General features: G+C 39.6%; 2 protein-coding genes across 2 annotated transcripts; one reads left to right on the top strand and one right to left on the bottom strand.

Annotated features, from left to right (window-relative positions):
• Window positions 1-7,152: 7,152 nt before the first annotated feature.
• LOC117274744 (uncharacterized) lies at window positions 7,153-7,485 on the bottom strand. Its single transcript, XM_033654097.1, has one exon. The coding sequence runs from the start codon at window positions 7,483-7,485 to the stop codon at window positions 7,153-7,155; it is 333 nt and encodes a 110-aa protein (XP_033509988.1).
• A 19,558-nt stretch (window positions 7,486-27,043) lies between these two features.
• LOC138906017 (uncharacterized) lies at window positions 27,044-27,514 on the top strand. The gene has a single exon (XM_070194535.1). The coding sequence runs from the start codon at window positions 27,044-27,046 to the stop codon at window positions 27,512-27,514; it is 471 nt and encodes a 156-aa protein (XP_070050636.1).
• The last annotated feature ends 310 nt before the right edge of the window (window positions 27,515-27,824 follow it).

Below are 27,824 nucleotides of genomic sequence, written 5' to 3'. Positions count from 1 at the left end.
GGAATAGGCCCAATAGGCACACGGTCGAATGTGTGAATGATCCATTATATCCACCAATGTCCATATTCAATCAACCAGGCCGATGTTCTAAGGATGTTAGAAAGAGAAGTTTGAGTGATATGGAGTACAAGTCAGCTACACTTCATGTGTTGCTAAATTGTCCCGAAGTTGTACCATTTCTCAAGTAAGTATTGATTTATTAGTTATCAAAATGTAAAATTTACTGTGACTACATATTGATGCAACTACTAAAAATATTTGATATGTCACAGTCACTTCGTGGGTCAATTTGGCTATGATGCTGTATATACGAGATTTGATACGTGGTTCAAACAGTTTGTAAGTGTATATATATATACATATGTAGTGAATGTATAAAAATTGATTCATAAGTTGTGCTAACTTATGACTTTTTTTAACTCTATGTAGGTAAATAATCCAAATAATGGTGTAAATCAATTTTTGAAAGATATATCTTGGGGACCTGGGCTTCAGGTCACAACAATGTCTAAGTACGTAGTGAATGGTTATAAGTTTCATACAAAGGATTGCTCTAAAAATAAAAATAGCAACAACAGCGGGGTGTGGGTTCTAGGTGGTGATGGCAACCAAGTTGGAGATATTGATTATTATGGTGTGGTCAAAGAAATATTACAACTAGAATATACAGGTTGGCCATATAAGAAATTGATACTCTTTAGATGCAAGTGGTTTGACCCAAATCCAACAAGAGGTACAAGAGTACACAACCAATATAACATAATTGAGGTTAATCATACGAGGGAGTATGATCGCTATGATCCTTTCATAATTGCACATAACGTTAGGCAAGTGTATTATGCTCCTTATCCATTGCGGCAGAATAAGTCCGATTGGTGGGTTGTAATAAAAACTAAGCCTGTAGGTAGGGTGGAAGTCGAGAATGTGTTAGATGTTGCATATCAAAACGATATCTCCAATATTTACCAAATAGTGGACGATCAGTTAGAAAATGATTTGGAACATCCTGAACGCATATTGGAAGAAGTTGATATAAATGAAGTAACAATTATAGAAAATGAGGACGAGGAATCAACTGATGAAGCTCAAACAAGTGAGGACGAAGAATTCTCGGACGAGGAACAATACGTCGATGAGGATTAAAAAGTTGGTTTTTTAAAGCACTCTCGTTTTATAGCTAGTTTCTTATATGTTTCAATCTAAATGTGTATTATATTATGCAGATGGCAGGCAAGGGTCAAGGTAACAATGACCCTACTAGTTCTCGGGGTCGAGAAAAGGGTAGGAAGGGAAAGAGGAGGGTAGAAAATAATACTCCCTCTTGTCCACCCTTTTCAGAGATGCCTATGTCTTATCCTCCACCACACGGCTATACTGAGCTACCACAGCATCACAAGCCGTACACCTTCATTCAGACACCCAGTCTTCCATCACAGGGCCACAGGACTATACGTCCGACATACAGTCCAGCTGCCTCACAGCCATCTGCATCACATCCACATGGATCACATCCCTACATATCACAGCCACATGGATCGCATCCACCCATGTCATAGCCACTCGGGTCACAGCCACTCGGGTTACAGCCACTAGGGTCACAGCCATCGGTATCACATCCACTTGGGTCGCATCCAGCTATGTCGCAGTCACAGGGATTGCAACCATCTTCATCATCGACTCCATCTATTGCAGGCCTTCGCCTGGGAGGCATTAGCTCTGTCCCGCCTACACCGTCTTCACATGCCTCTGATACACATGCTTCGGATGGTGATGACGAGGTAGTTCATTATGATCGATATGGCAGGATCATCATTGTCCCTAAGGGTGATGGGTAAGTGTTATTCATTATTTTTGCGTCTATTGATTTATAACATTTTTACTAAGATATTAATGTGTTTTTATTGTTAAATTGCAGGTTCAGGCCGGGTAATAAAACTACGAGGATAATCACCAATGCCATCAGAAAGCTTTATGATGGCCCTTATGCGACTTGGACTGATTGCCCATTCTCACTGAAGGAGCAAATTTTCAATCAATTTAAGGTATAAATGTTCTTTTAAACAGTTTAATAATTTATATTTACTAATATTTACTTGCACACTGGAGGTGCGATCAGCCTAGGAAAGCTTGGTACGTAATTGCTTAAATTATTTTACTTTTCTAAGTATATCTATTCTGTTTATTAACTAAATTAATTTGTTTTCAGGAAAAGAAGTATGGGCGTCCAATGAGTCATGATGAGCTATTCAAGGAGACACATGTTGTGAAGAAGAAGAAAGAGGGGGATCAAGATAGGTGGGTCGAGGACCGGGCCTCGACTGCATATGTAAGCTTTCAATTTTATTTAAGTATTATAATTTACTTTTATAAACAACTTGAAATACTGATTTAATTTAAAATAATATAGGGTCGCTACCAAAGTAACGTGGAGGAATTCATCCGTAGTCATCCAGCTGGTGAATCGGGTGAGCCAACCCAACCTTCGGACGAGGATGCTGAAAGAATATGGTTGGAGTCTGTTGGCGGTCCAAAATGGGGGAAGGTATACGGGCTTCCTACTAAAAACTTCCATCGCTATAAGTGTGGAATGCGAGGAATAGGGACTTCCTCGCATGGCGAGCAACTTAATAGGGAGAGCCTCTCCGCTATGCGGGAGACAGTGACAAAGCTCACATCAGAGCTAGAAGCGGCCAAGGAAAGAGAAAGGCTTAGAGATGCTCAATTCCTTGGCATGCAAGCTCGGATCAGAACTCTCCTATCTAGTGGAGCTTTTCCGTTGCCCCGATCTCGTGAGTCATCTCCAGAGGGTCGACCTCCACGTGATCGTTCCTCCCGTCCTGCTCGTGATCGTTCCTCCCGTCCTGCTCGTGATCGTTCCTCCCGTCCTCCCCGTGATCGTGCTTCCCGTCCTCCACAAGACCGTTCTCTATATCGTCTTGTAGATGAAAGTTCATCAGACGGTGATGATGATGTTGTACAAAACACCCCTTGACTTTTATATACTTTGAACTAGACAAATAGAACCAGTTTTGAACTAGTTGTAATTAGTTTTAACTTGGTTTTGGATTTTTATGTTCAATTGAACTTTAATTTGTTAGTTTTAAAGTATTTATTGAATGTTTTGGTTGTTGTTGTTGTGTTGTTGTTGTTGTTGTTGTTGTGTTGTTGTTGTTGTTGTTGTTGTTGTTGTTGTTGTGTTGTTGTTGTTGTATTGTTGTTGTTGTGTTTTTGTTGTTGTTGTTGTTGTTGTTGTGTTGTTGTTGTTGTTGTTGTTGTGTTGTTGTTGTTGTTGTGTTTTTGTTGTTGTTGTTGTTGTTGTTGTGTTGTTGTTGTGTTGTTGTATTGGTATACTGGCAGGTGGTTTAGCTGCCAAAACAGGCATTTTATGCCAAAATTAATCCCAGAAAAACCGACCAACGTTGGTCGGTTTTTAATAAAAAAAAATAAATTATTCCAAAATACCGACCAAAGTTGGTCGGTTAATGAATATTGAATTCCTAGAATTCAAGAATACCGTCCAACTTTGATCGGTATTTTGCTTGCATTGTTGAGATTACCGACCATAGTTGGTCGGTAATATTTAATTTTAATTAGTTTTAAAAAATATATATTTTCAATTACCGACCAAAGTTGGTCGATTTTTTTTTTAATTTTAATAATTAATAAAAAAATATAATTTAGTTAAACCGACCAACTTTGGTCGGTAAAATTAAATTAATAAAATATGTTTCTGACCAAAGTTGGTCGGTAAGTAATTAAACTTGTCAGATGGTCGTTTTAATATACCGACCAAAGTTGGTCGGTAATTTCCGACCAACTTTGGTCGGTAAGCCATTCCGACCATCAAAACACCGTCTACACCGTAATGGTCGCGTTTTGGTTGGTAATTTGCCATAACCGACCAACGTTGGTCGATATTTTTGGTCGGTTTTTAGCGAATTTCTAATAGTGGTAGATGAAGATATTATACTCAAGGTATGAATACAACCCAGATTTTCCACAACAACAATCATGAGAGGTATATGGTTTTGGCTTTCTAATGAGGTATCAATGGATGGATTGGGAAAGAAATTTTTATGTTATCTACGTCTACTATATCCCATGGTGAATGCTATGATATGTTCTTTGAAAATAACTACTGGAGGTCACAAGTAGTTCGCACCAAACAGTGCACTCTCATTTTAGTGCACAAGTATTGGACAGTAGCAACCATAGGGGATACGCGTGTTTCTGTGTTATTTTATGACAAATCAAATGACGAAGAGATGAAATACCAAGTCAAGGCAATCTAAATTGGAGCATGAAAGAGCAGTTCATTTTCAATCGAGATGCTGAGCTACACTTACTGGGAAGATGTTTCTGAAGACCTGGTGATGAGACTATTGAATACACAATGGGAGGTACTGTGCTATAATCTAATTTTATAGAAAGAAGTTGGCCGGCTACGCAACAATTTAAGACCACACATGGTTTTCATGTACGTGGAATTAGTTTGGATATTTTTTAAAGTACAGATTCTCATTCTTATTAGAAAACATCATGTGATATCATTATTGAGTATCATACTCAATTCTGATAATAGGGGCTATGTAATTGTCAAAGTTTATTTCATTCATTTTGTAAGACCTCCTGACATTTATTTTTGGCTTCTTTAGATTTATATAAAAACTAGCCCTAGGCACTCTGCCTAGTGGATTGCTTAAAACTGTCAGATAAATACAACTCGATGTCTCTAGTATTTATTTCAAAACAAAATACTGAAATGTCTTAAATGCCAGAAAATAATTTTAAAAAGAAATCATTCTTGTTCTGCCAAAACTACACACGTGCTCGGCGAGCCCGGGATGGTGTAACAGTCCAGTTCCTGAGAACAACTCAATCTCCCACTCTGGATGGTAAGGTCTTCCTCCTCATCCTCCAAGATTGCATTGCAGTCCATATCTTCCTCATTCAGGAACAGGCTCCTCATGCCAACGAATATCTCATCTTCTTCAGAACCCCAAATCACGTCGGCCTTGCGGAATATCTGGTGTAGTGGTGGTATGGGCTTAGGCAATGGGTAAGGGAAGTCATGCCATGGTGGTGACCAATCCTCATATTCTTCCATAGTGTATTCATACCCGAGACCAAAGGTTGTGCCCTGAGTACGCGATCGTATTGGTTCTATTATCACTTGAAGCTTAGGACCAAGACCCTTACCCGATTCATACCCTAACCAAAGCACCATGCTTAGCACTTTGTTGCTCCACCATCATCCTTTCTCAACCATAGTTATCCGCTTGATACTGTAAAAATGTTTCTCCTCTCAGCTTCCTTCTATTCTCAGCTGGTGGTACGGTTTGGTTGGTGAAGATAGGATTGTTTCTGTCCCCGTGGATAACTACCTCCTAATGATTGCACTCGAACTTCACAGCTCGATGCAAAGTAGAAGCAATTTCCCCAGCAATGTGTATCCATGGTCGTCCCAACAACAGGTTATAGGTGGCAGAGATTTCTATCACTTGGAACTCGACATCGAACATGGTCGGGCCTATCTTCAAATCCAGGTTAATTTCTCCAATTGTAGCTCTTTGGGACCCATCAAACGCATTCACATTCATGCTTCCCAATCGTATCTACGGTATACCTATGCCCAATATTTACAGAGTAGTCAAAGGGCATATGTTCAGACTTGAACCCCCATCAATCAAACCTCGAGCAATGAACTTGTCTTCATATTGCCAGTGATGTGTAATACTTTGTTATGACTTAAACCTTCCGGTGGCAACTCAACTTTGTGGAAGGTGATTTTGTGTGTCTCTAGCACTTGTCCCACCATATTTTTCATCTCTCCACTAGTGATGCCAGCAGGTACGTAGGCTTCACTTAACACCTTCATCAAGGCGTTCTTGTGTGTGTCTGAGTTTTGTAACAACAACAAGATTGATATTTAAGAAGGATTTTTGTTTAGGTGATCAACAATAGAAAACTCTCTTGCCTGTACATTTCTCCACAGATCATCAATATCTGTTTCAACAATAGGTGATTTTGGTGTGGTCTCCTTACTCGTTCACTCGAGATTTTCCGGCATGTAGACCCTTCTTGTCCTTGTCATTCCTTAGGCAACACCCGATTCTTCAATATTATATTTACCCTTCCTTCGTGACTCTACCACATAATCCCAAGGAACATCATTAGGTTGGTAGGATGGCGATAGAGCTACCATCACAGTGAACGGCAGACTGGATGTGGCCATTTGAACCTCAAATGGCACCTTAGTTTGCACCACAATCGGTAAGAGTGTGACAGGGGATGTTATAGTGGTGTCTCCCTCTCGAATAAGACCGATGGATCCTTCCTGGTCCCATTCTTCATCAGTCTCGATCATGCTTACTCCCTCACCTCTGTGATTGGGAAGGAGGTTATTGCGGACATTCAGTGCAGATTCCTTTGCCTGTATGACCTTGGTGTCAATCAATGTCTGGAAATTGTCTTTCAGCATGCAACATTCCTCGATAGTGTGTCCCTTCATGCCTGAGTGATAGGTATAAGTCTTGTTCAGGTTGACCCACTGAGAGGGATTTTCAATAGCAGCTGTAGGAATGGGAGTGACATAACCGACTGCCTTTAGTCTCTCATACATTTGGGCTATGGTATCGGCTATAAGGGTGTATTGTCCAGGAGTTCTATGATTGAAATTTGGTTAGGGTTTTAGATAGTTCTGACGGGCAGGTGGAGATGAGTGGTAGTATGCTGGCTGGGAATTGTAGGCGTGGTAGGTAGTACTAGGGTAATGGTACTTTGGGGGTGAAGGCTGATATGCTGGTGAGGTGTTTGATACGTGAGGGAAGACTTCGGTCCTTGGGCTACCATCTTGACACCCACTTCCTTCTTATTGGAAATACTTCTAGACTGCAAAGCTTTATTGGTAGCTTGCAGAGCTTCAAAGTTGGTAACCATGCTACTCTTGATGCCTTTTTCTATTCTTTCTCCCAACTTGATGGTGTCGGAGAACTTGTTATACTCTACGACCATCAATCTCTCACAGTACTGTTGGTCTTGAGCTCTGACAAAGAACTTATTCATTTGTTCCTCTTCTAGCAGCGGCCTCACCTTGGCAGCTTCTTATCTCCAACGAGTGGCATACTCACAGAAGGTATCTATGGGTTTCTTCTAGAGATTTTGGATGTAGAAAACATCCGGTGCATTTTCTGTATTGAATCTGAATCTGTCCATAAAGTTGGATGCCATACTTACCCAATTAGGCCATTTTTTTGGGTTCTGACTGATGTACCCAGATAAAGCATCCACAGTGAGACTTTGTGCGAATAGCTTCATATGGATTAACTCTTTATTTGCTACTCCCACGAGTTTATCACAGTAAGTCCTCAAATGCACCTTGGTATCACCGGTGTGATCAAACATTTCAAACTTTAGGGGTTTGTAACCCTCTGGTAGCTCCACATCTGGTTGGATACACAAATCTTCATAATTCAATACTTCCATGACCTTTCCTCCCTTGACATTCTAGGCCCTTCCAGACAACTTCTTCAGTTCCTCGGCCATATTCCGGATGAGCATGTCCTTTTCGTTAGGTTCAGATAGGTATAGTATTTGTTGCGGGGTGTGTGGTAGAGTTTCCATGTATATGGGGTTGCTTTGATGAGTTCCAGGGACTTGAGTGTATGGATGATCATTGATGGATGCCTGGGGTGGATCATGGGTAGTTTGTGGCATATTTAAGGAGCAGGGTAGGTGGCGGTTTGCGTGTATTGGATCGCATTATGGTGGTTTATTGAGGAGTTTGTAATGGTGGGTGGTTAAGGTTTTGCGGGATTGTGGGGTTGTGGTATTGTTGTATAGTAGGGGGGTTTTGTGGAGCTAGGGGTGTCTGGTTTTGAGTGGTAGTATTCTGTTGATTGACGTCGGGGACGTTTAAGGTTCTCCTTGTAACTCCAAAATCTTATGTTCTAATCGCAGAACTTGTTCATTCAGCCCCGGTGTACGTTTTCCGTATGAAGTCTCTACATTCTCTGCCATATGAGCATTCCCTTTTCTGTTTCCACTCAAATCATCCATCTTTCCTTTATCTTTATTCTTGATGTTGTTAGGTGGGGGAGGAGGTAGAGAACCTCTAGATCTGGTGTGATATGCTGACATTGCCAGAATGCACGAACCAACCTTTGGGAATTGGAATAATAAAAAGAAAGAAAACAAAAGGTAGCCAAGTTAGTAAGACGAAATAAAAGAGTCTTGCAATATTTAAACAGATAGCACGTATAGCATGTAATGGTTCACGTCATAATTTGGGGACCTCATTGTGCCAGAGGTACGCCTAAGCAACAAGTAGACTAAGAGAAAATTTATGCCAATGTTTCCGTATCCCATTAATGTGAAAAATAAATTAAACCAATCTATTACTAAATCGAAATAGAGTTACTAATGGCATAAAGCCTTATTACATCGAGTTTAAATGAAATCTAACTATAAAACAATAAAAGAAATATTTTCCTATTCTATTTGCTCCGGTTAGACCCTCTCCATGCTTTTCTCTCTTGGCTCCATCAATCATATTCCCAAGGTCGCGCATGTCGAGCAACAAGTATGCCATTGCCAGCTTTCCTCCCTCGTCGTAGCCCATACCTTGGAAGTCCCAGAGCCTCTTCTTCATATTTCCTTCCAACTCCATCAACCCTTGCTCTAAATGTTCTTGCCTTTCTATTGACTTGTTCGCGATCTCCTTCCTTTCTTTTATCGCTTCCATGTCTATCTTATGTTATTCTAGGTGTTTGGCTTCTGATTCAAAAACCCTCTTGTGCAACTTTTGTCCTTTACCCGGGCCTCTACTTCTTCATCTATGATCTTTCCTTTCAGGTTGACTCCCGATTTTACATCCCCGGTTATGTCATATTCTAACCAGGAAAGGTAGTAATACATATGTCTGGCATGATACCTGTCAGGCTCAATTGTCTCTCCATCTACAATGATCTTTTGATTCCACTTGTGTAGAGCCTCGAACTTGAAAGGAATGACATCCCCTTTGAAGTCTGCCTTATACTGTGTCATGTTGGATACCTGAGTTATAACATGTTTCCTTCCTGCTTTCCTCATTACCCTTATATGAGCATAAGGGTAGATGCCTTGCAACCCAATCAACACCAAAATGGGTGGCCCCTTTTGACCGGATTATGAACTGTTTGCTGGGAAAGTAAGTCAAATTACTGAAAAGGCATACCCATCCTTCAGCATTTCTAGTTTTTGCTAATCTATCAGGCATAAATGTCATCTTATTTGGATGATGACTGGCGATATAATCATTCAATGGCCTACACAGGAACTATTGATGGTAGTCTCCTCTTTGAAGATGTTCTAGCAACCAAACCTATAGAAGAAGATTGCACCCATTGAAATATCCCGCCCCATGCTTGCATTGATCCAAAGATCGGTACATCTCAACTTGTATCATAGGAACAATATTGTATTTTTGTCCCTCGATCCCTTCCATCATGTTCCTGGCGACTATGAGTGTGGATTTTCCTCATTGCATTGGGAAAATTAGCAAACCTAGAAAGCAGACTATGAATATATAAACTCGATGATGAACCATCCCACATAGGTGATAGCCAATTCCTCATGGATAAAATCAAAGGGAATGTAGGGATTCTTCAAGCAACACAACACATCATTATTATTGAACCCAACCATTTTGTGGAAACTACCTGGGGTACGATTTTCTGGCACTAAAAGACCTGGACTATACCACGGAATTTTGGCGAAACCCCCAATTTCTTCCAAAAGAGGAGTCATCTCCATATTTTCAAACCGAAAGATGGCTCTCTTTTCATCCCAAAACATAGTGGCTGCCTAGTTCCTTATTCGGTCGAATGTTCATCAAGGATGATACATTACCCAATACCCTTGTTACACGATTCCTGTCACATGGTGCGAGGTCGTTCCACCAATTAATCAATAGAGGTGGGATTTTCTGGACCATGCCAAACCTGGAAATTTCATGCCTCATTTTCTGTATCAAACAAAAGAGTTAGCTCTTTCCTCTAGATTTGATTAATTATGTAATAACAGACAACATGTTGGAATAGTTTCCCCAAGTAATGCACATAACATGAGTGTGTCCTTCGGGATTGTGGAGATCCCTTTGGACTTTGGACAAGGCTTATCTAAATGGATTAATGCGCCATGTGCGTTTAATCCATCCTTGGTTTTAACATGATGCATGCACATTTCGATCAGAGTGGGTTTGTAGAAGGGTCTAGACTAATACTCTTAAGTGGACTACTTGAGAGGGAAAGTTAGGGGACCATCGACTGCACCACTGATCGACTAGTCTACCGCTAATAAGCCTTTTCGATTTGACAAGGGTATTTAAGAAAAGCACAAATACTCATCAAGCACCGCTATGTTGATAATAATCACGAGTGGAATATGATGTTAAAAGCATGCTTATGCGGAGGTAATAACATGTAAGTAACTTGCATGGTGAAAGCTCATAGAAGTAGTATTAAACAACGCGATAAAATAAGCAGGAGAGAAAGGGAAAAGAAAAGACAAAGGAAAAAGTTAGCATATTTCACAAAAATTCGAAAACATAATTATATTGAAGCGAATAAAGGAGATGGGGAAGGGAGGTTCATGATGTAGAAATTTCAAGAAAATAAGGGGGTAGGAAGAGGGATGTACATGAAGGAAGTCAAATAATTCAACCATCCACACAAGAAAATTGTTTTTAAGGTAAGAGCCTAAGTATATCCCCAGCAAATTCGCTATATTGTCGCGCCCCATCACGTATGACAACTCTTTTAAACGGGTGTTATAAGAGAAGAGTCGCAACCTAACGATTTTGAGGTACGTTAGGACACCTATTTGTGAATAATTATGTTTTAACTAGTCCGTGTTACCAAAGATCAGGCAAGGGCTCAAGTTACCTCAAAGAGAAGGGATTAGTACTCTTCGAGGTCTACAACTGTATTTCCCGACCGTATTTCATACTATATGGATTATCAAATTATAACTACCCTATGTGAGCATATTAATTAAGAGAGAGTAGAGAGTCCAAATAACCGATCAATTTATTCAAAGCACTGAATAGGATGAAATCATTGAATAGAAGAAATTACACTCAAATAAAGGAAATAACTTGTCCACTAATTTGTACAACTCTTGAGAATTACAAGATACATCCTAGTCCAATCTAAGTTTCAATAAGCAAGTAATAACCATGTATTGGGGGGGGGGGGAGAATCCTATGTTTTTTAGCCTAAAGGATCATCCCGTGCAACATAAATAATACTTGGCAACTCCCTTAAGTATAATGGTTGCTCATATTATTCAGTGAGCACAAACTATCATCTCTTACGACTCGATTACTATCTTGAAGTTGAATACCTAAAGCGTACTAGTTTAATTCCAAATCGCGTCCTATATGTGCTTATCTTCCCCATGCCTATGGTCCAGAAGGCTTTGGACCTACTATGTGGGTGGTTATAGTCTCACATAGGCTGCTCAAAATGATAAAAACTAAATGTCACACAATCAAAACAAGTAGGACTTCACAATATACAAGTAGCTCGAAAGGCTCAAGTTTACCTCCTTATATAGACTCATATGCACGCAATCAAGTAAATAGACAGTTATTATTCGTGTTAACTATGCCGAAGACTAGGTGAACGAGTATAGGTAGACCAGGAACTGGAACTTGCTGAATCGTTCAAATCCTATAGGCATGATTTCTATATGAGTGAGTATAATTAAACCATTTCAACAGTTAATATAAAGTTCTATAGGCAGGATTTCTAGATGGCCAGATTTGGGCGATGAAGTTGTTCTTAAAACATAAATTTTATTATGTTGATCCTATAGCCATGTTCTCTAGGTGAGCCATATAAACAAATAATTTTGATAGTTAACATAGAATCCTACATACATGATTTCTAAATGGTCAAGTCTGGGCAGTGAAACTATTGAAAGCGCAGGTTTTTTTTTACTTAATCCTATAGTCGTGCTTTCTAGGCGAGCCATGTAATTGAGAAAAACGATATCAATCGTGAGCAGTATCCATTATTTGAATCGGCATGATATCTATATGCAGAAGTGAGTTAGGTTAAACAAGTAGCAAGCAGGTTCAATTTAGATCCAGTAGGCATATTTTCTAAAAGCTAGTCTTGTTGACAAGATTAATTTGGGGACTAAGTCATGCTTTCGAAATGAATATTCAAGGTTGACAGCCTATAGATATGTAGTTTATGCACAAATAATTCTCAAAGATAGAATGGCAAGTAAGATCACAAGTAAGATATTTAGATCCTATAGGCATGCTTTCTACCCACTCATGCAAGAATTAAAGTATCCCATTCTCCCTTTTTACTAGTTTCCCCCATCATTCGTTATTACACATTATTACAGACCCAAATGAAATAATACAAGCCTAAATAGAACAGTTACAAACTGAAATGGAACAGTTACATACCCAACATAAAGCAGAGTACCCCAATGATGTTTCTGGGCCTTAGAATAGGTATTAGATCCTCACATGGGGGGCATGCCCAAAACATTAAGTGCCAGTGGTGTATCTCGAAGCCAATTACCCAAAAAATGACCCAACAAGCTAGGAGTATATGACAATGACGACCATCTGCCTTACCCCATTAACCAACATAGAGACACAAGTAACAATATGCACAATACCAAACTGGTCACATCACTTCAGATTCTAGGCATATAAGGACTTGCAGGCACACACATATGCACAACACATAGGTTCATATATGACACTTATCCAACATATTAAAAGACAATATCATAAAGGTGGATACCACAGAATAACTAGAACATTAATCATATAGAATGGCAAACAAGGATATATAATCAATAATATAGCTTTTAAAGGTAGTTAAGAAAGCATTCTAACCCTAGGAAGATGTCAGTTTAGGTAGGGAATACTCAACAGGAGAGCCAGATGACACACAATCAACAACATACTCATATAAAGTCACATAATCAAAAGCAAGCCATGATAGAACAATTATGGTAATGGAGCCTTAGCATATAAGTTTTAAGAGGCATGATCATGAATTGATTCAGGAAGAACTTCCACACGAATGGTTCAACATTGAAATCTAGGGAGACATGATCACAATCAATTGGTAACCAAACATGCAAATTGGTCGGCCTGGTCCAAGACAATTACAAGCAATTACTTATTTCATATATGAGCGACTTAACCCTTTGAAACTCTTAACATGCATCAGTCACTGCAAGGGGCTCCAAAAATTCTAAAACAATGCATAGGATCATGGTAGATGACAAGTATACAAACTCAGAGTCAATACAACACCTAAGAGAGCAGAATTATGCCAATCACTGCACATAGAAAGAACATGCTTCTCATCTAGAAATCTTGGACTTAGACAACATTAAAACACGTAGAATTGCAGAGAAATATTATTAAGTACAAAAAATCAGTAGAGCATATAATAAAACATTAAAGTTCAAATTGCAGGAAAAATAAACCATGTTTATTCACAAGCTCAAAGTATACACATAAAAAAAAGGAATAGAACTTCCAAGGGAAAGAGTACTAACCAGTTGCAAATGAAATGAGCAAACAAAGGAGGCAGACTTAATCTTAATAGTGATCTAATTAGCAGTGACGAAGAGAGAACAACAAAACTCCCAAATCCAGTGCATTAAAGTTCACAAGAGCTTCAAATGAGCTCCAAGCAGTACTCGCACTGGGGAAGTTAATGAATCAATTCCGGTGGCTATGGCTTTCAGCCGGCCAAGAACCCAGTAGTTTCAGAATATCAGAGTAAGTAAGTGAGGGAGTAGGAGTGATTAAAGTCTTCCTAAAACTAGGGAGGGGTTATATAGTACTCAATCAGGCAAACAAACAAGGAAAGAAATCACACATAAGGAAAGAAAATATCACATGCAATAAGTAAATTAGCCGGTAAAAGCAAAAATCGAATTCCAAACCCTAATTAGGGTTCAACGTTTGAAATCGGCCAGCTGGTGTGAGGAATCAAACCCTTTTCTGTGTATATGAACAAGACATCATCCAAATCTTGAAGATCGAAGCTTTCTGGGTCCGATATGGAAAGGTAATACTTGCCAAAATTAGGGTGAGTATTAAGTAACACCACGAGCATGTGAGTAGTAGTGGGGTGATGTGAATAAGGTAAGCAGATCATGAAAAGATTCTATAGTATAGCCGGATTCGAAGAGATTTGGGGAGGTAAGGCGATTAGGGTTCATAGAAGAGAGAGGAAGGAGTTGAGAGAATTTAGAGGCGGCATGTTGAGAGAAAATGGGATTTGGGTTTAGGGGGTCGGGTAATTAGAAATAGAGGAATGGTTATGGGCCGTTGATCTTGAGAGATCAATGACCAGGATTTTAAGAGAGGAGATGGGGTAGGTTGCTTAACAGGTCCCGACCGGGTTTGCTAAAGGGTTGTTTGGTCTGGGCTATACGGGAATGAGCTAGTGGTTTTGAGAGTTGGGCCTGTTGTTTTTGGCCTGTTTGGTCCGAAAATGGACTAAAAATTAGGATGTAATTAAAACAAATAAAATTAAGGAAAAATAAATTAATAAAATAGCTAAATATATATATATATATATATATATATATATATATATATATATATATATTTTTTGAAATTTAATATTTTAATATAGTAAATGAATATTGTAAAAACATAAAATTGCTATTTTGACCTAAATAATGCAATGAAATATAATTATTTGTAGAGTATAGGCTATTATTGCAAATAATGTGTAAATTATAAAAATACAAATACAAATATATAAAATAAAGTAAAATATTATAAAATATGCATATGGGTATAAATAATTAACTTGGGTAGTTAAATCACCCAAAATAATTTGAAGGGGTAATTAATAAATATTTGACAATTTATCAAAATGCAAGAAATCAAATTTAAAAGCTTTAAAACTTATAAAAATCACTTATATGAACTCTGTAAATTTGAAAATAGTATTTTGAAACTATACAAAATATTTTATAAAATACGAGAGAGAAATAGTGTATCAACACCTACGGACCTCTAAATCCAAATCCTGACACACGCTGTTACTCTCCACACCTAAATAAGGCTTGGTAAGTTGGCTTTTACCGCGGCCAATCCGCTGGCAACGCGTAAAAGGGAAGAAGGAAGCTATGTGTGTTAGTAGACTTATGCCAAATGTCTCGGTGGGTGTAGTGACCGAGGCGGGGCAACCCATTTTGCATGTGGGGCAGTGGAGTTTCCTATGCTTGGTATATTATATAAAGAGCAGTGAGACTAATTTTTTTTTATTCTCGGAGTATCACCCAGTATAATTCACCCAAAGACGCTCTTGAATTTCCTTTGAAATTTGAAGTAAACTAGACTGAATCAGAACGTGATTCTAGTAGGACTTAGCACGAAGAAGATTTGGAGCATCATTGTAAAATCTATTATCTTGTTGTGTTGATTCGGGAGAGTTGTTTAAGGCAGATTTTCCCTCATAGAAGTTTAGCTAGATCTTCAACAAGGTATGTGAGGCAATTTTTATTCTTGGCATGATTTGGTGTAAGTCTCTTTCTCTCTCTCTCTCTCTCTCTCTCTCTCTCTCTCTCTCTCTCTCTCTCTCTCTCTCTCTCTCTCTCTCTCTCTCTCCCCCTTCTAAAAAGTTCTTGTATTGTAAGGATTTGGTTGTTTTGATTCCTTCCTTATGGACTTGCACTGTTCGTTTGAATTCTTGTCGATAACATTACTTTTAAAGTCTAAAATGTTTCAAGTTGGTATCCTGAGGTCGGAATGTATGACGCTCTCTAAGTCTAAACTTATTATCTCTAGAAATTGACTCTATATTGCACTTAAATGTATATATATTTACTTCACTCTACTGAGCCGCGCTATATACTGTAGGGTACGCACCGATTGTGTAACCACTTATAAGTTGGGTATGAAGAGATACAATGTGAGACACTACCGAGCCCTCATGTGGCCGGTTACGACCGAGGACGTATCCTAGCTAGAACAGTCAGTACGAGAGTCTAGGGGATTTAAAAAATTTGGACCTCTCGATATTTACCTGAACAGATCCAAACAAATATCCTTAGAACTTTTCAAATCAAATGAATCAGAGTTTACGAGTTATGCATGCCACCGATACGGAGTCCGTGGAGCTTGCTTCTTGTAGACGACATGATATAGCTGTATTATGGTATGAGACTTGGGAATAGTCTAGGGGATCTCTTGCCCCAGTAATAGGATTTATGGAAATCATTGAGGCATTCTTGTAGAAATATTTGCTCGTCGAACTACGCCGAGCTAGACAAGATAGATTCTTACTGTTGGAGCAAGGTAATATGAGTGTCTGGGAGTACATCATGCAATTTAACTCCTTGGCTAGGTATGCCCCATGGCTGAGATGAGTGACTGGGTACATCAATTTGTGGGCGGTTTGGGACTGTATCTGATAAATGAATGTACCACAATATTTTTGAATCTGATCATGGATATTTATCATATATAGGCCCATGCACAGTTCTTAGAGGATCGCAAGAAGCTACAACGAGCTGCTCGAGAACATAACCAGGGACAATCTAAGAAAGTCCGGTCCACGAAATTTGACGGCTAACTTGCCATCATGTCCCAAGGCCAGCATCGAGAACGGACCACTTATTCCACCCAGGGCTGAAATTTTCGAGGGCAGAGTTCATAGAATAGTGGGGATCCTATAAGGGCGAGACCTACGATACCACACTGTGGCCGATGTGATACGAATAATTTTGGGCATTGCTTCCAGGGTTCATATTTCTGCTATTCTTGTGGGTAGCCCGGTCATATCATGCGCTTTTTCCCAATTTGAAATGTGAGTGGTGTGATACCACCAATGGGATCAGCAACAACTTCTTCGTCGATAACACATCCTCAAAAACAAGCTATGCAACTGCCAGCGGGAAGAGGTAGGGGGTCAAAGTGAATGTTTGGCCTGGGTGGGCAACAACAGAACCGCATCTATGCATTATCAGGCCGATAGAACCTAGAGTTATCGCCGGATGTGATCACATGTATACTATATGTGTCTTCCATTAGTGTGTATTCTTTGATAGATCTAGGTTCTACTCTGTCGTATATTACTCCATCCGTTGATGGTAAATGTGTTAAAGTACCTGAATTGTTACAACAATCATTTGAAGTGTCCATGCTCTTGGGTGAGTCCGTGGTAGTTAGGTGGGTATATCGAGGTTGGATTGTGGTGACTCATGACCACTATACCTCGGCTGATTTGAATGAATTAAAATGGTGGAATTTGATGTTATTATGGGCATGGATTGACTGGCCTCTTGTTATGTTACAATGGATTGTTGGAAGAAAGTTGCTCATTTAAACTATCTAGGAGATCCCGTTATCGAATAGAAGGTCGATGTTGCAGTGCCAAAAGGGAAGTTTATTTCTTGCCTTAAGGCTCTAAAGATTATCACAAAAGGATGTTTCTACCATTTGGTGCGGGTGCAAGCCACGGAGGAGAAGCCTCCCACCTTTCAGTCGGTTCTGGTTGTTAATGAATTTCCTGATGTGTTCCCTGATGAGCTCCCAAGTATCCCACTCGAGAGAGAGATCGAGTTTTCCATCAACGTGCCACCTGATACTCAACCGATATCTATCTCTTGCCGAGTTGAAGGAATTAAAGATCAGCTGAAGGACATTATTGATAAGGGATTTATTCGACTCAGTACTTCCCCGTGGGGAGCCCCAGTGCTATTTGTTCGCAAAAAAGATGGTTCACAGAGGATGTGTATTGATTACTGACAGCTGAATATGGCAACCATTAAGAACAAGTATCTACTTCCAAGGATCGATGATTTGTTTGATCTCTTGCAAAAATGCGCTAATTATTTTTCCAAGATTGACCTTAGATCTAGGTATCATCAGCTAAACATCAAAGAAGAAGATGTTCCGAAGATAGCCATTCAGACCAGATATGGCCATTACAAGTTTCTCATTATGTCATTTGGTTTGACCAATAAACTAGTGGCTTTTATGGATCTAATGAACCTAGTGTTTAGGTCATTTTTGGATGTCTTTGTGATCGAGTTCACAGACGATATCTTGGTGTATTCTTGATCAGAATTAGAGCACGCAGAGAATCTGCAAATAGTTTTATGTACACTCTGAAATCACAAGTTGTACGCCAAATTTTCTAAATGAGAGTTCTGGTTGAACTCCATGGCTTTGCTTGGGCATATAGTATCGAGTGAAGGTATCAAAGTTGATAATAAAAGGTTGAAGTAGTCAATAGTTGGACAAGTCCCACAACTCCTACCGAGGTACACAACCTCTTGGGTTTAGCCGGTTACTACCGAAGATTTGTGGAAAATATTTCGTCTATAGCTGTTCCGTTAACAAAGTTGACGCATATGGCAACTAAATTCCGGTGGACCGATAGTTGTGAAAAGAGTTTCCAAGAATTAAAGGATAGGTTGACCTCAACACCAATTTTAACTCTCTTTGAAGGACCCGAGGGGTACGTTATATATTGTGATGCCTCTAGAGTGGGATTGGGCTACGTTATAATGCAACACAGGAAAGTTGCCGCTTATGCTTTGAGGCAACTAAAGACACACAAGCATAATTACCCAACTAACAACTTTGAACTAGCAACTGTGATATTTGCCTTACAAATATGGCGTCACTACTTGTATAAAGTCCATGTTGATATATTCGTAGATCACAAGAGCCTGCAATACATATTGAAACCAAAAGAACTGCATTTAAGGAAATGAAGGTGGTTAGAATTATTAAAGGATTATGATGACAATATCCTATACCAACCCGGAAGGGCAAACGTCATGGCCGATGGATTAAGTCAGAAATCTATGGGTAGTTTGCAGCATGTAGAAAATCATAAGTTGGAGATGGCCAAGGACTTGTACTACTTGTCTAACTTAGTGTACGATTGATTGATACCGGTAGCGAAGGAGCCACACTTCAAAATGCTTTTGAATCCTCACTAGTAGCCGAAGTAAAGGCATGGCAATTTGAAGATCTAGGCTTGGTGAAAATAAGGAAAGCATTCCCTTTCAAAGGGAATAGGTGTTCGAGTTATCCGAGGACGAGGACCTGAGATATAAAGACCGGCTATGTGTGCCCGATGTCAGAGGACTCAAAGGTGAGATCATGGCAGAGATTCATTGGTTTTTGTATTATGTTCATATAGGGTCAACCAAGATATATCACAACCTTTGGCAGCTATACTGGTGGAACGGTATGAAGAGGGACATTGTTGAATACGTCGCCCGATGTCCGAATTGCCAACAAGTTAATGTTGAACATCAGAAATCGGGAGGGTTGTCATAAAATATGAAAATTCTGACCTAGAAATGGGAAGTGATCAACATGGATTTTGTTATTGGATTACCACGATCACATCAAAGTTTTGATTCCATATGGGTCATCTTGGATCGACTCACAAAATCAGCAAATTTCCTACCAGCAAAGACTACCTTGTAAGCTGATGATTTTTCCAAACTATACATTAAGGAGATAGTTCGACTCCATGGGTTCCGATTTCCATCATATCAGATAGAGATTCCCAGTTTATGCCTAAATTCTGGAGATCATTTCAAAAAGCATTGTGTACTAGGGTCAATCTTAGCACGACCTTCCATCCACAAATAGACGGCCATGCCAAACGAACTATTCTAACGCTTGAGAAAATGTTACGAGTCTGTGTTTTGGACTTCAAAAAAAATTAGGAGGATCATTTACCACTCATCGAATTTTTTTACAATAATAACTACCATGCCAGTATTCAAATGGAACCATTTGAGGCCCTATATGGACGGAAGTGCAGATCTCCTATCGCCTGGTTCGAAGTTGGTGAAACAAAGTTATTGGGTCCTGAGTTAGTGCAACAGGTTGTAGAAAAGGTGAAAACAATTCAATGTCGATTATTGACCGCTCAGATAAGGCAAAAGTCTGATTCGGACAACCGACGCCAATATTTTGGAGTTCGCTGAGGGAGACTGGGTATGCTTAAAGGTGTCTCCTATGAAAGGCCTGATGAGATTCGATAAGAAAGGAAAACTCAGTCCCCAACATATTAGATGATATCGAGTTATTCAGAAGGTCGGTCAAGTGGCTTATAAGCTTGAATTTCCCCCGGAATTGGAGGTAGTACATCCGGTATTTCACGTATCTATGCTTTGGAAGTGCTTGAGTGGTCCATCCCGTATAAGCCTTATTGAAAATATTCAAGTTATGGAAGACCTATCTTACGAATAAGTTTCAGTGCCCATCATATATCGTCAAGTGCGCCAGCTGCGAACCAAGGAAGTAGCTTTGGTTAAAGTACTTTGGAGGAATAACAATGTAGAAGAAATGACCTGGCAAGCCAAAGAAGATATGAATTCTAGGTACTCCCATTTGTTCCATGATACAGAGAGCAACAATGAGGCCACTATGGCGGGCACAACCCTAGAAGACTAAAGAATCTTAAAATAGGGGGCTACGATCCAACATTCGAGGACGATGATGTTACACCCCACACCTAAATAAAGCTTGATAAGTTGGCTTTTGGCACAGCCAATCTGCCAGTGATGCGTAAGAGGGCAGAAAATGGCTATATATTTCAGTGGTCTTGTGCCAAATGTCTCACTGGGTGTAGTAAATGGAACGGTTCAACCCATTTTGCATGTGGAGCGGTGGAGTTTTCTATGCTTTGTATAGTATATTAAGGGCATTGAGACTAATTCTTTTTCATTCTAGGAGTATCACCCACCATAACTTACCCAAAACGCTCTCGAATTTCCATTGAAATTCTAAGTAGACTAGACTGAATTAGAAGACGATTCTAGTAGGACTTAGCGTGAAGAGACTTTGGAGCATCACTGTAACATCTATTATCTTGTTGTGTTGATTTTGGATAGTTGTTGAAGGCAGAGTTACCCTCATAGAAGTTTAGCAAGATCTTCAGCAAGGTATGTGAGGCAACTTTATTTCTTGGCATGATTTGGTGTAAGTCTCTCTCTCTCTCTCTCTCTCTCTCTCTCTCTCTCTCTCTCTCTCTCTCTCTCTCTCTCTCTCTCTCTCTCTCCTTCTTAAGGGTTCATGTATTGTAAGGATTTTCTTGTTTTGAGTCCTTCCCAATGACGTTGTCCCTATTCATTTGCATTCTTTTCGCTAGTATTACCTTTAAGGTCTAAAATATTTCTGGTTGGTATCATGAAGTCAGAACATATGAGGCTCTCTAAGTTGAAACTTAATATCTCTTAAACTTGACCTGTATTAAACTTATATATATATATATATATATATATATATATATATATATATATATATATATATATATAATATATCTACTTTACTCTACCGAGCTGCGCTATAGACGGCCAGGTACGACACCTATTGTGCAACCACTGATCAGTGGGGTATGAAGAGATACAATGTGAGACACTATCGAGCCCTCATTTGGTTGGGTACGACCGGGCTCTCTATGCGGTCGGGTACAAAATGATGTGACATAAGACCCTATCGAGCCCTCATGTAGATGGGTACAACTGAGACCTATTAAGACCGGGTACAACATGATGAATGGAATAAAATTTACCGAGTCCTCTACGAGGCCAGTTGTGATATGAAGTAATATTTCCAAAAGAAGGGCTAAATAATATTATATTATATTTAACGCATAGTTCTCATGAGTGGATTAACCCTTCATAATGTTTTCATCTTTGTTAGTTTATTGCTTTATAGTTTATGTCCTCGGTGGATTGTAATAAGTATTTTGGTTGAAAGCATGTAATCATATCTCCTATGTTATGCCACTGACTTTACATGTTTTCTTAGTCTTACATACTCAATATATTCTTCGTACTAACGCCCTTCCTTTTGGGCGCTGTGTTCATGCCCATAGGTACAGATAGACCCGGTGAAGCTCCTCCCCAGTAGGTGCACATTTCAACTGTTGGTTATCGCACTACACTTCTTAAGAGTAGCTGTTTAGAAGTCGATAGGTAGTGAAGCATGTGTCCTCGTCATTTTGGGTACGCTGGGGCCCTGTACCGACCAGGTTATGTATATGTGTGTATCCTTTTAGTACTATTAGAGGCTTGCAGACCAGAGTTGATTGTATGTAACAGAGTGGGTTTTAACTTTGTTGGGTACAATTATGAATATGTATAAAAAATCAATATTTCTTTTGCAAGTCAGTTGTACATATTTTAGATATCTAGTATTACTACTTGGAGGCCTCGTTGGTCCAGACTTTATGATTAACAAAAGAAAATAATGGACTTCGGTTCGCACAGGCCTTCGAGCGTCATGTGGCTATCAGACCTTCCTAAGTTGGGTTGTGACACACACGTAAGTCCAAAATAAACATATGATGCTATTGGAATCATTAAAATACCATTTAGGAGTCGTCTACACAAAAAATAAAGCTCCGGTCAACTCTTACAACCTAAGCCTACAACCAAGAGATTAAGTGTCCCAAATCAATCCAAAACACTCCCGAAAATACTCCTATCACCCCGGTAAATCAGGTAACCACAAATGCACATATGTAAAGCATCAAATTGGTGGAAAATCGATAGAATACTCAAAATCGTCCGTGTCATTACATTCTCCCCTTCCTAGACAAATGTTCGTCCTCAAACGAGTATAAAGATATACCTGAAGTGCCGAAAAGGTGAGGATAACGACTTTGCATGTCGTGCTTGGTCTCCCTGGTCGCCTCCTTGACCAATTGACCCCTCCATTGAACCTACACTTAAGAAATGTTCTTTCACCTCAACTTCCGGAGCTACCTGTCCAAGAAAACCATTAGATCCTCAACATAAATTAAATCCTTGTCCAATTGGACTGAACTGAAATCTAATACATGTGACGGATCACCATAATATATCTGGAGCATAGAAACATAAAACACGGGATGAACTCTCGATAATCTGGGTGGCAATGCAAGTCTATAGGACAACTTACCAACGCTCTCAAGAATCTCAAAAGGACCAATAGAACATAACATAAACTTACTCGAAGCCTCAAATCACATAAAACAACATGAAAACCATCGCAACTCAATTCAAGTCTAATGAACTAATGAACTTTCCAAATTCAAAACTTGCGCCGAATAAGCCGAATGACCTCAAATTTTGTATGCAAGTCATAAATGATACAACAGACCTATACCAACTCCCAGAATCATAATCCGAGACTCATATCAATAAAGTCAATTACCGGTTAAACCTATCAATCTTCCAAACCTTCAACTTTCACCAAAAAGCACCAAACCACCTACGGACCTCCAACTCCTACGCCTAAGTCTAAAATTGCTATAATAAACTATTAGAATCATCAAAATACTATTCCGGAGTCGTCTATACAAAAGTGAAACTCTGGTCAACTATTACAACCTAACCCTCCAACCAAAGGACTAAGTGTCCCATACCAATCCAAAACTCTCCTGAAAACATACCTATCATCCCGGCAAGTCACGTAACCACAAATTCACATATGTAAAGTATCAAATAGGAAAAATAGGGATAAAATACTCAAAACGACCGGCCGAGTCATTACATAAAAGTTATTTGTATAATGTCGATCATGTATTTATGATTAGAATATTGCCATTATATTCTTGAAACCATGTATAATGTTTAAAAACATTTATGGGCTATGTTGTCGTATATTAATGGTTCTGATATTTTTTTGAAATTACTTTATCATGAAACATGAATTGTCTAAGTCTATAAATAAATAAAATATTAATTCACTCGGTCACAAATTCCAAGTCACCGAATGGCGTGTACCATTCCTCTAATTTTTGGACATGACATGTGACACCACTTCACCAAAGATGCATCCGCCTCTTGATTAAGCAAAGCAACATGAATTGATATGGTCTAATGATCGATGAAGTTGAAAACGAACAATAAAAAAGTTAAGATTCTAATTTCAACATAGGCAAACATAGCTTCCCCTTTCATTCTTTGTCAACCAATTTAATTAGGTATGGAGTTTAAGAAAAAAATTAGATTTGGTCTTAAACATGCAATGACTTTTACATGGATATAAATTCATGTCATAAAAGATAAAAAGAAATGACTAAAGTTAAATTATGTATCTTCAAATATAAAAGGTATAATTATTTATTTGTCAAATAAAGTTAAACGGAGAAGTAAATTTTTTTCAGTTGTTCAAACTGGGTGTATCGTACAAATTATTCATAAAGCATTGCAATTTTAGTTTGAAATATCTTTTGCAAATTATTTTTTTTACTACAATATGATCTATTATTTCAACTTCAACTTGCAATCAAAATTTTCAAATTGAAAAACTAATTTATGGAGTATACTCACCAACTTTAATACCAACATTATTAGGAAAAGGGGGGTATATATATATATATATATATATATATATATATATATATATATATATAGACTTATCTCAAAATATCATTTATACACCTAAACTTTGCGGGCACCAACTTAACCCCCATTCTTCCTCAAACTGACATTAATACTACCATGAGATACTGTATACAGATATAATTGAGCCCACTTCATGACTCGACTTCCTCGGTGAGTCAAACAGAGTAGGAACATGGCCGTAATGGATCAGAGTCAGAGCGAGAAGCCCCTCGTATCGGGGCTCGGACAAAACACCTGCCCTCGGGGATATCAGGGTCATATCCTCGGGGTCCGATTCGAGGATTGAGACTTCGGAGAACATTACCAAATAGACACACACGACAAACAAAGGGCCGTGTTGTCCGTGCCTAATCGGATATCACTGCGTGAATCTTGGCAGAAAATTAGTGATTAGCGAATATTTAAGATTTTTACCTTTCTTAAAATTATACTTAGGGTAAAACTCCCCTACTATATAAAGGGGAAAGATTATTATTCATGGGGACACATTGTAACATGCATATCAAGAAAATTTATTTCAATTCTCTTGTTCAGATTTCTTGTTCTTAAGTTCTTCATAAGTATAACCTTGGAATCGAGGGCAGGTTCTTTATCGAGCCATTGACCGAGCTCGAAATCACCCTTATCATTGGTTTGGTCATCTATTACGATTTTTACTTGTTTAATCTAACGGTATTAATCACTCGTATTGAATTAATCTACATATCCTTAAAATCACATATAAATTCAATTGTTATCCGTTTTTAGAGTAAACAGTTTGGCGCCCATCCTGGGGCTAGGGATAATAGTGGTAATTTGATACAAATTTCCATAACGCACTCTATTTTACACTTGTTCTTTGATATTTTAATTTCATGTCAAATCAAAATTGTTGAACACTCAATCTGCTCATTTGAACATTGATGCTGAGTTTGCCCACCATGGCGAGAACAACAATGTAGTGCCCAGCAACGAGGTGCCCCCTTTTGACCCTAATGGAGTTCCAGTTGTGGACCCGATCGATGCTAATTCACATGTAGCTATCGAGCAAACTTGCCTAACGACCGCGAAAACAACATTTGTGGGGGAGCCCGATTGGTGGCCCAGAGTACACTCGACGGCGAAGGTGATGGGATCAATTTGCGGATGATCTTCAAAATGTTACAGGCTCAACAGGCGGCGATAGCCCAGTTGCAGAACCAAAGTCACGCCCCCAGCAGAGTTGAGCCCGAACCATCCCGGGAAAACACTCGGAGAAATAAACTACCACAGACAGGCTGGGTGAAGTTGAACCCGGGATCAACCTCGAGATAATAAAGATGCTTGAGGAACTGACAAAATGGGTGGAATCAAGAGAAACGAAAATTGAAGCCAACGACAAAAAAATGGAGACAATAATTCCAGGGTTGATCAAATCCTAGGTGCACCCCCGATATTGAATGGTATGAATTCCAAGAAGTTCGTCCAAAGACCTTTCCCTTTCAGCGCAGCATCAAAACAGAATACCCAAAATTCCAAAGTATAACAGGACCACAGATCTGAATGAACACGTGACCTCCTACACGTGTGCCATCAAGGGAAATGACTTGGAAGATGACGAAATAAAGTCGGTTCTACTAAAAAGGTTCGGGGAAACCCTATCTAAAGGAGTAATGATATGGTATCACAACCTTCCCCTAATTCCATTGATTCATTTTCCATGCTTGCGGATGCCTTCGTAAAAGCTCATGCTGGGGCCATCAAAGTCGAGACCAGAACATCAGACCTCTTTAAAGTCAAGCAAAGAGATAACGAAATGATCAGGGAGTTCGTGTCGAGGTTTCAAATGGAAAGGATGGATTTGCCCCCGGTTTCGGGCGATTGGGATGTTCAAGCATTAAATCAAGGACTCTACCCCCAAATCTCTTTAGCTTCATAGCAACTGAAAAAGAATTTGATAGAGTACCCAGCAGTAACTGGGCTGGCGTCCATAACAGGTACTAATCAAAAATCAGAGTGGAGGATGATCAGCTCGGGCCCCCCTGGGTCTGCGTATCTCATCCGAACTAATGACAGGGCTAAAAGAGACGTCAATCATGAACCAAGGCTAAGCAGAGATCGGTACCAACCATATAGCAGAGATTGAAGGGGCAGTGGATCCGGACATAACCCAGCGAGGAATGAAAAAAGAAGCGATCGAGGTCATAATAACAGGGGACTCATGAGCAAAAATGGTTTTGACATGCCAATCAGGGCGAGGGACGCACCAAGGTTATCGGAGTATAACTTCAGCGTCGATGTTGCCGACATCGTATCATCCATCGGACGCATCAAAGATACTAAGTAGTCTTGGCCGTTGCAGTCTGATCCTGCCTAAAGAGATCCCAACCTGATATGCAAGTATCATGGTGCCCACGGCCACAGGACCGAAGACTGCCGACAGCTAAGAGAAGAAGTGGCCCGGTTATTCAATAACTGACACCTCCGAGACTTTCTGAGTAATCGAGCCAAAAATCACTTCAGGAATAGGGACTCCAACAAGCAGACTGAGCAAGAGGAACCTCAGGACGTCATCAACATGATCATCGGTGGAATCGACATCCACCAGGGGACAATGCTGAAGCGCACTAAGGTGTCCATTACAAGGGAAAAACGAACCTAGGATTACATGCCGGAAGGGACCATCTCTTTCAACGATGAAGATGCTGAAGGCATCGTGCAACTGCATAAGGATGCCCTAGTAATTTTTGTAATCATAAATAAATCTCGAGTTAAGCGTGTGTTGATTGATCTAGGTAGTTCATCTAATATCATCAGATCAAGGGTTGTAGAGTCACTTGATCTACAAGACCAAATAGTGCCCGCGGTTCGGGTCTTAATCGGATTCAACATGGCATGTGAAACTACTAAATGGGAGATAACCATGCTGGTGAATACCGCCGGAACCATTCAGGAGACAAATTTTTACGTCATCGAGGGGCACATGAGGTACAACGCTCTGTTAGGAAGGCCATGGATTCACAACATGAGGGCAATACCGCCGACTCTGCACCAGACATTTTTAGTTCCCCACACCAGGAGGGATCAAAACAGTTTATGGAGAACAACCGGCAGCAAAAGAAATGTTCGTGGTCTATGAGGTGATCCCGAAGTCCGCCCTCTCAACATCAAAGAACCCGGAGTCGATTAGGAAGGGCGAAACTAAATAGCAATCACTGACGTCGACCCCGACCGAACCGGAGAAGCAAAAAGTAGTCGAGGATGATGATTACGGAGTTCCCAGGTCGTTCATCGCCTTGACGATTTCGATGGCACCAAGTAAACGGTTAAGGAGCTGGAGTAAGTCATATTGATCGAGCACTTGCCCGATCGATAGGTATACCCGGGCACGGGGTTAACTCCTAAGCTCAGGAAAAAACTCATTGAATTCCTTATAGCTAACATAGATT

This window comes from Nicotiana tomentosiformis, chromosome 2 (assembly GCF_000390325.3).
Source record: "Nicotiana tomentosiformis chromosome 2, ASM39032v3, whole genome shotgun sequence".
Lineage (NCBI taxonomy): Eukaryota > Viridiplantae > Streptophyta > Magnoliopsida > Solanales > Solanaceae > Nicotiana > Nicotiana tomentosiformis.
Note: the sequence above shows the minus strand (reverse complement) of the source record. Positions and strands in the feature narration are given on the sequence as shown.

Coding starts and splice junctions, on each gene's coding strand:
- LOC117274744 (XM_033654097.1), bottom strand. CDS start 7,485: ATGGAAGTATTGAATTATGAAGATTTGTGTATCCAACCAGATGTGGAG.
- LOC138906017 (XM_070194535.1), top strand. CDS start 27,044: ATGCCGGAAGGGACCATCTCTTTCAACGATGAAGATGCTGAAGGCATC.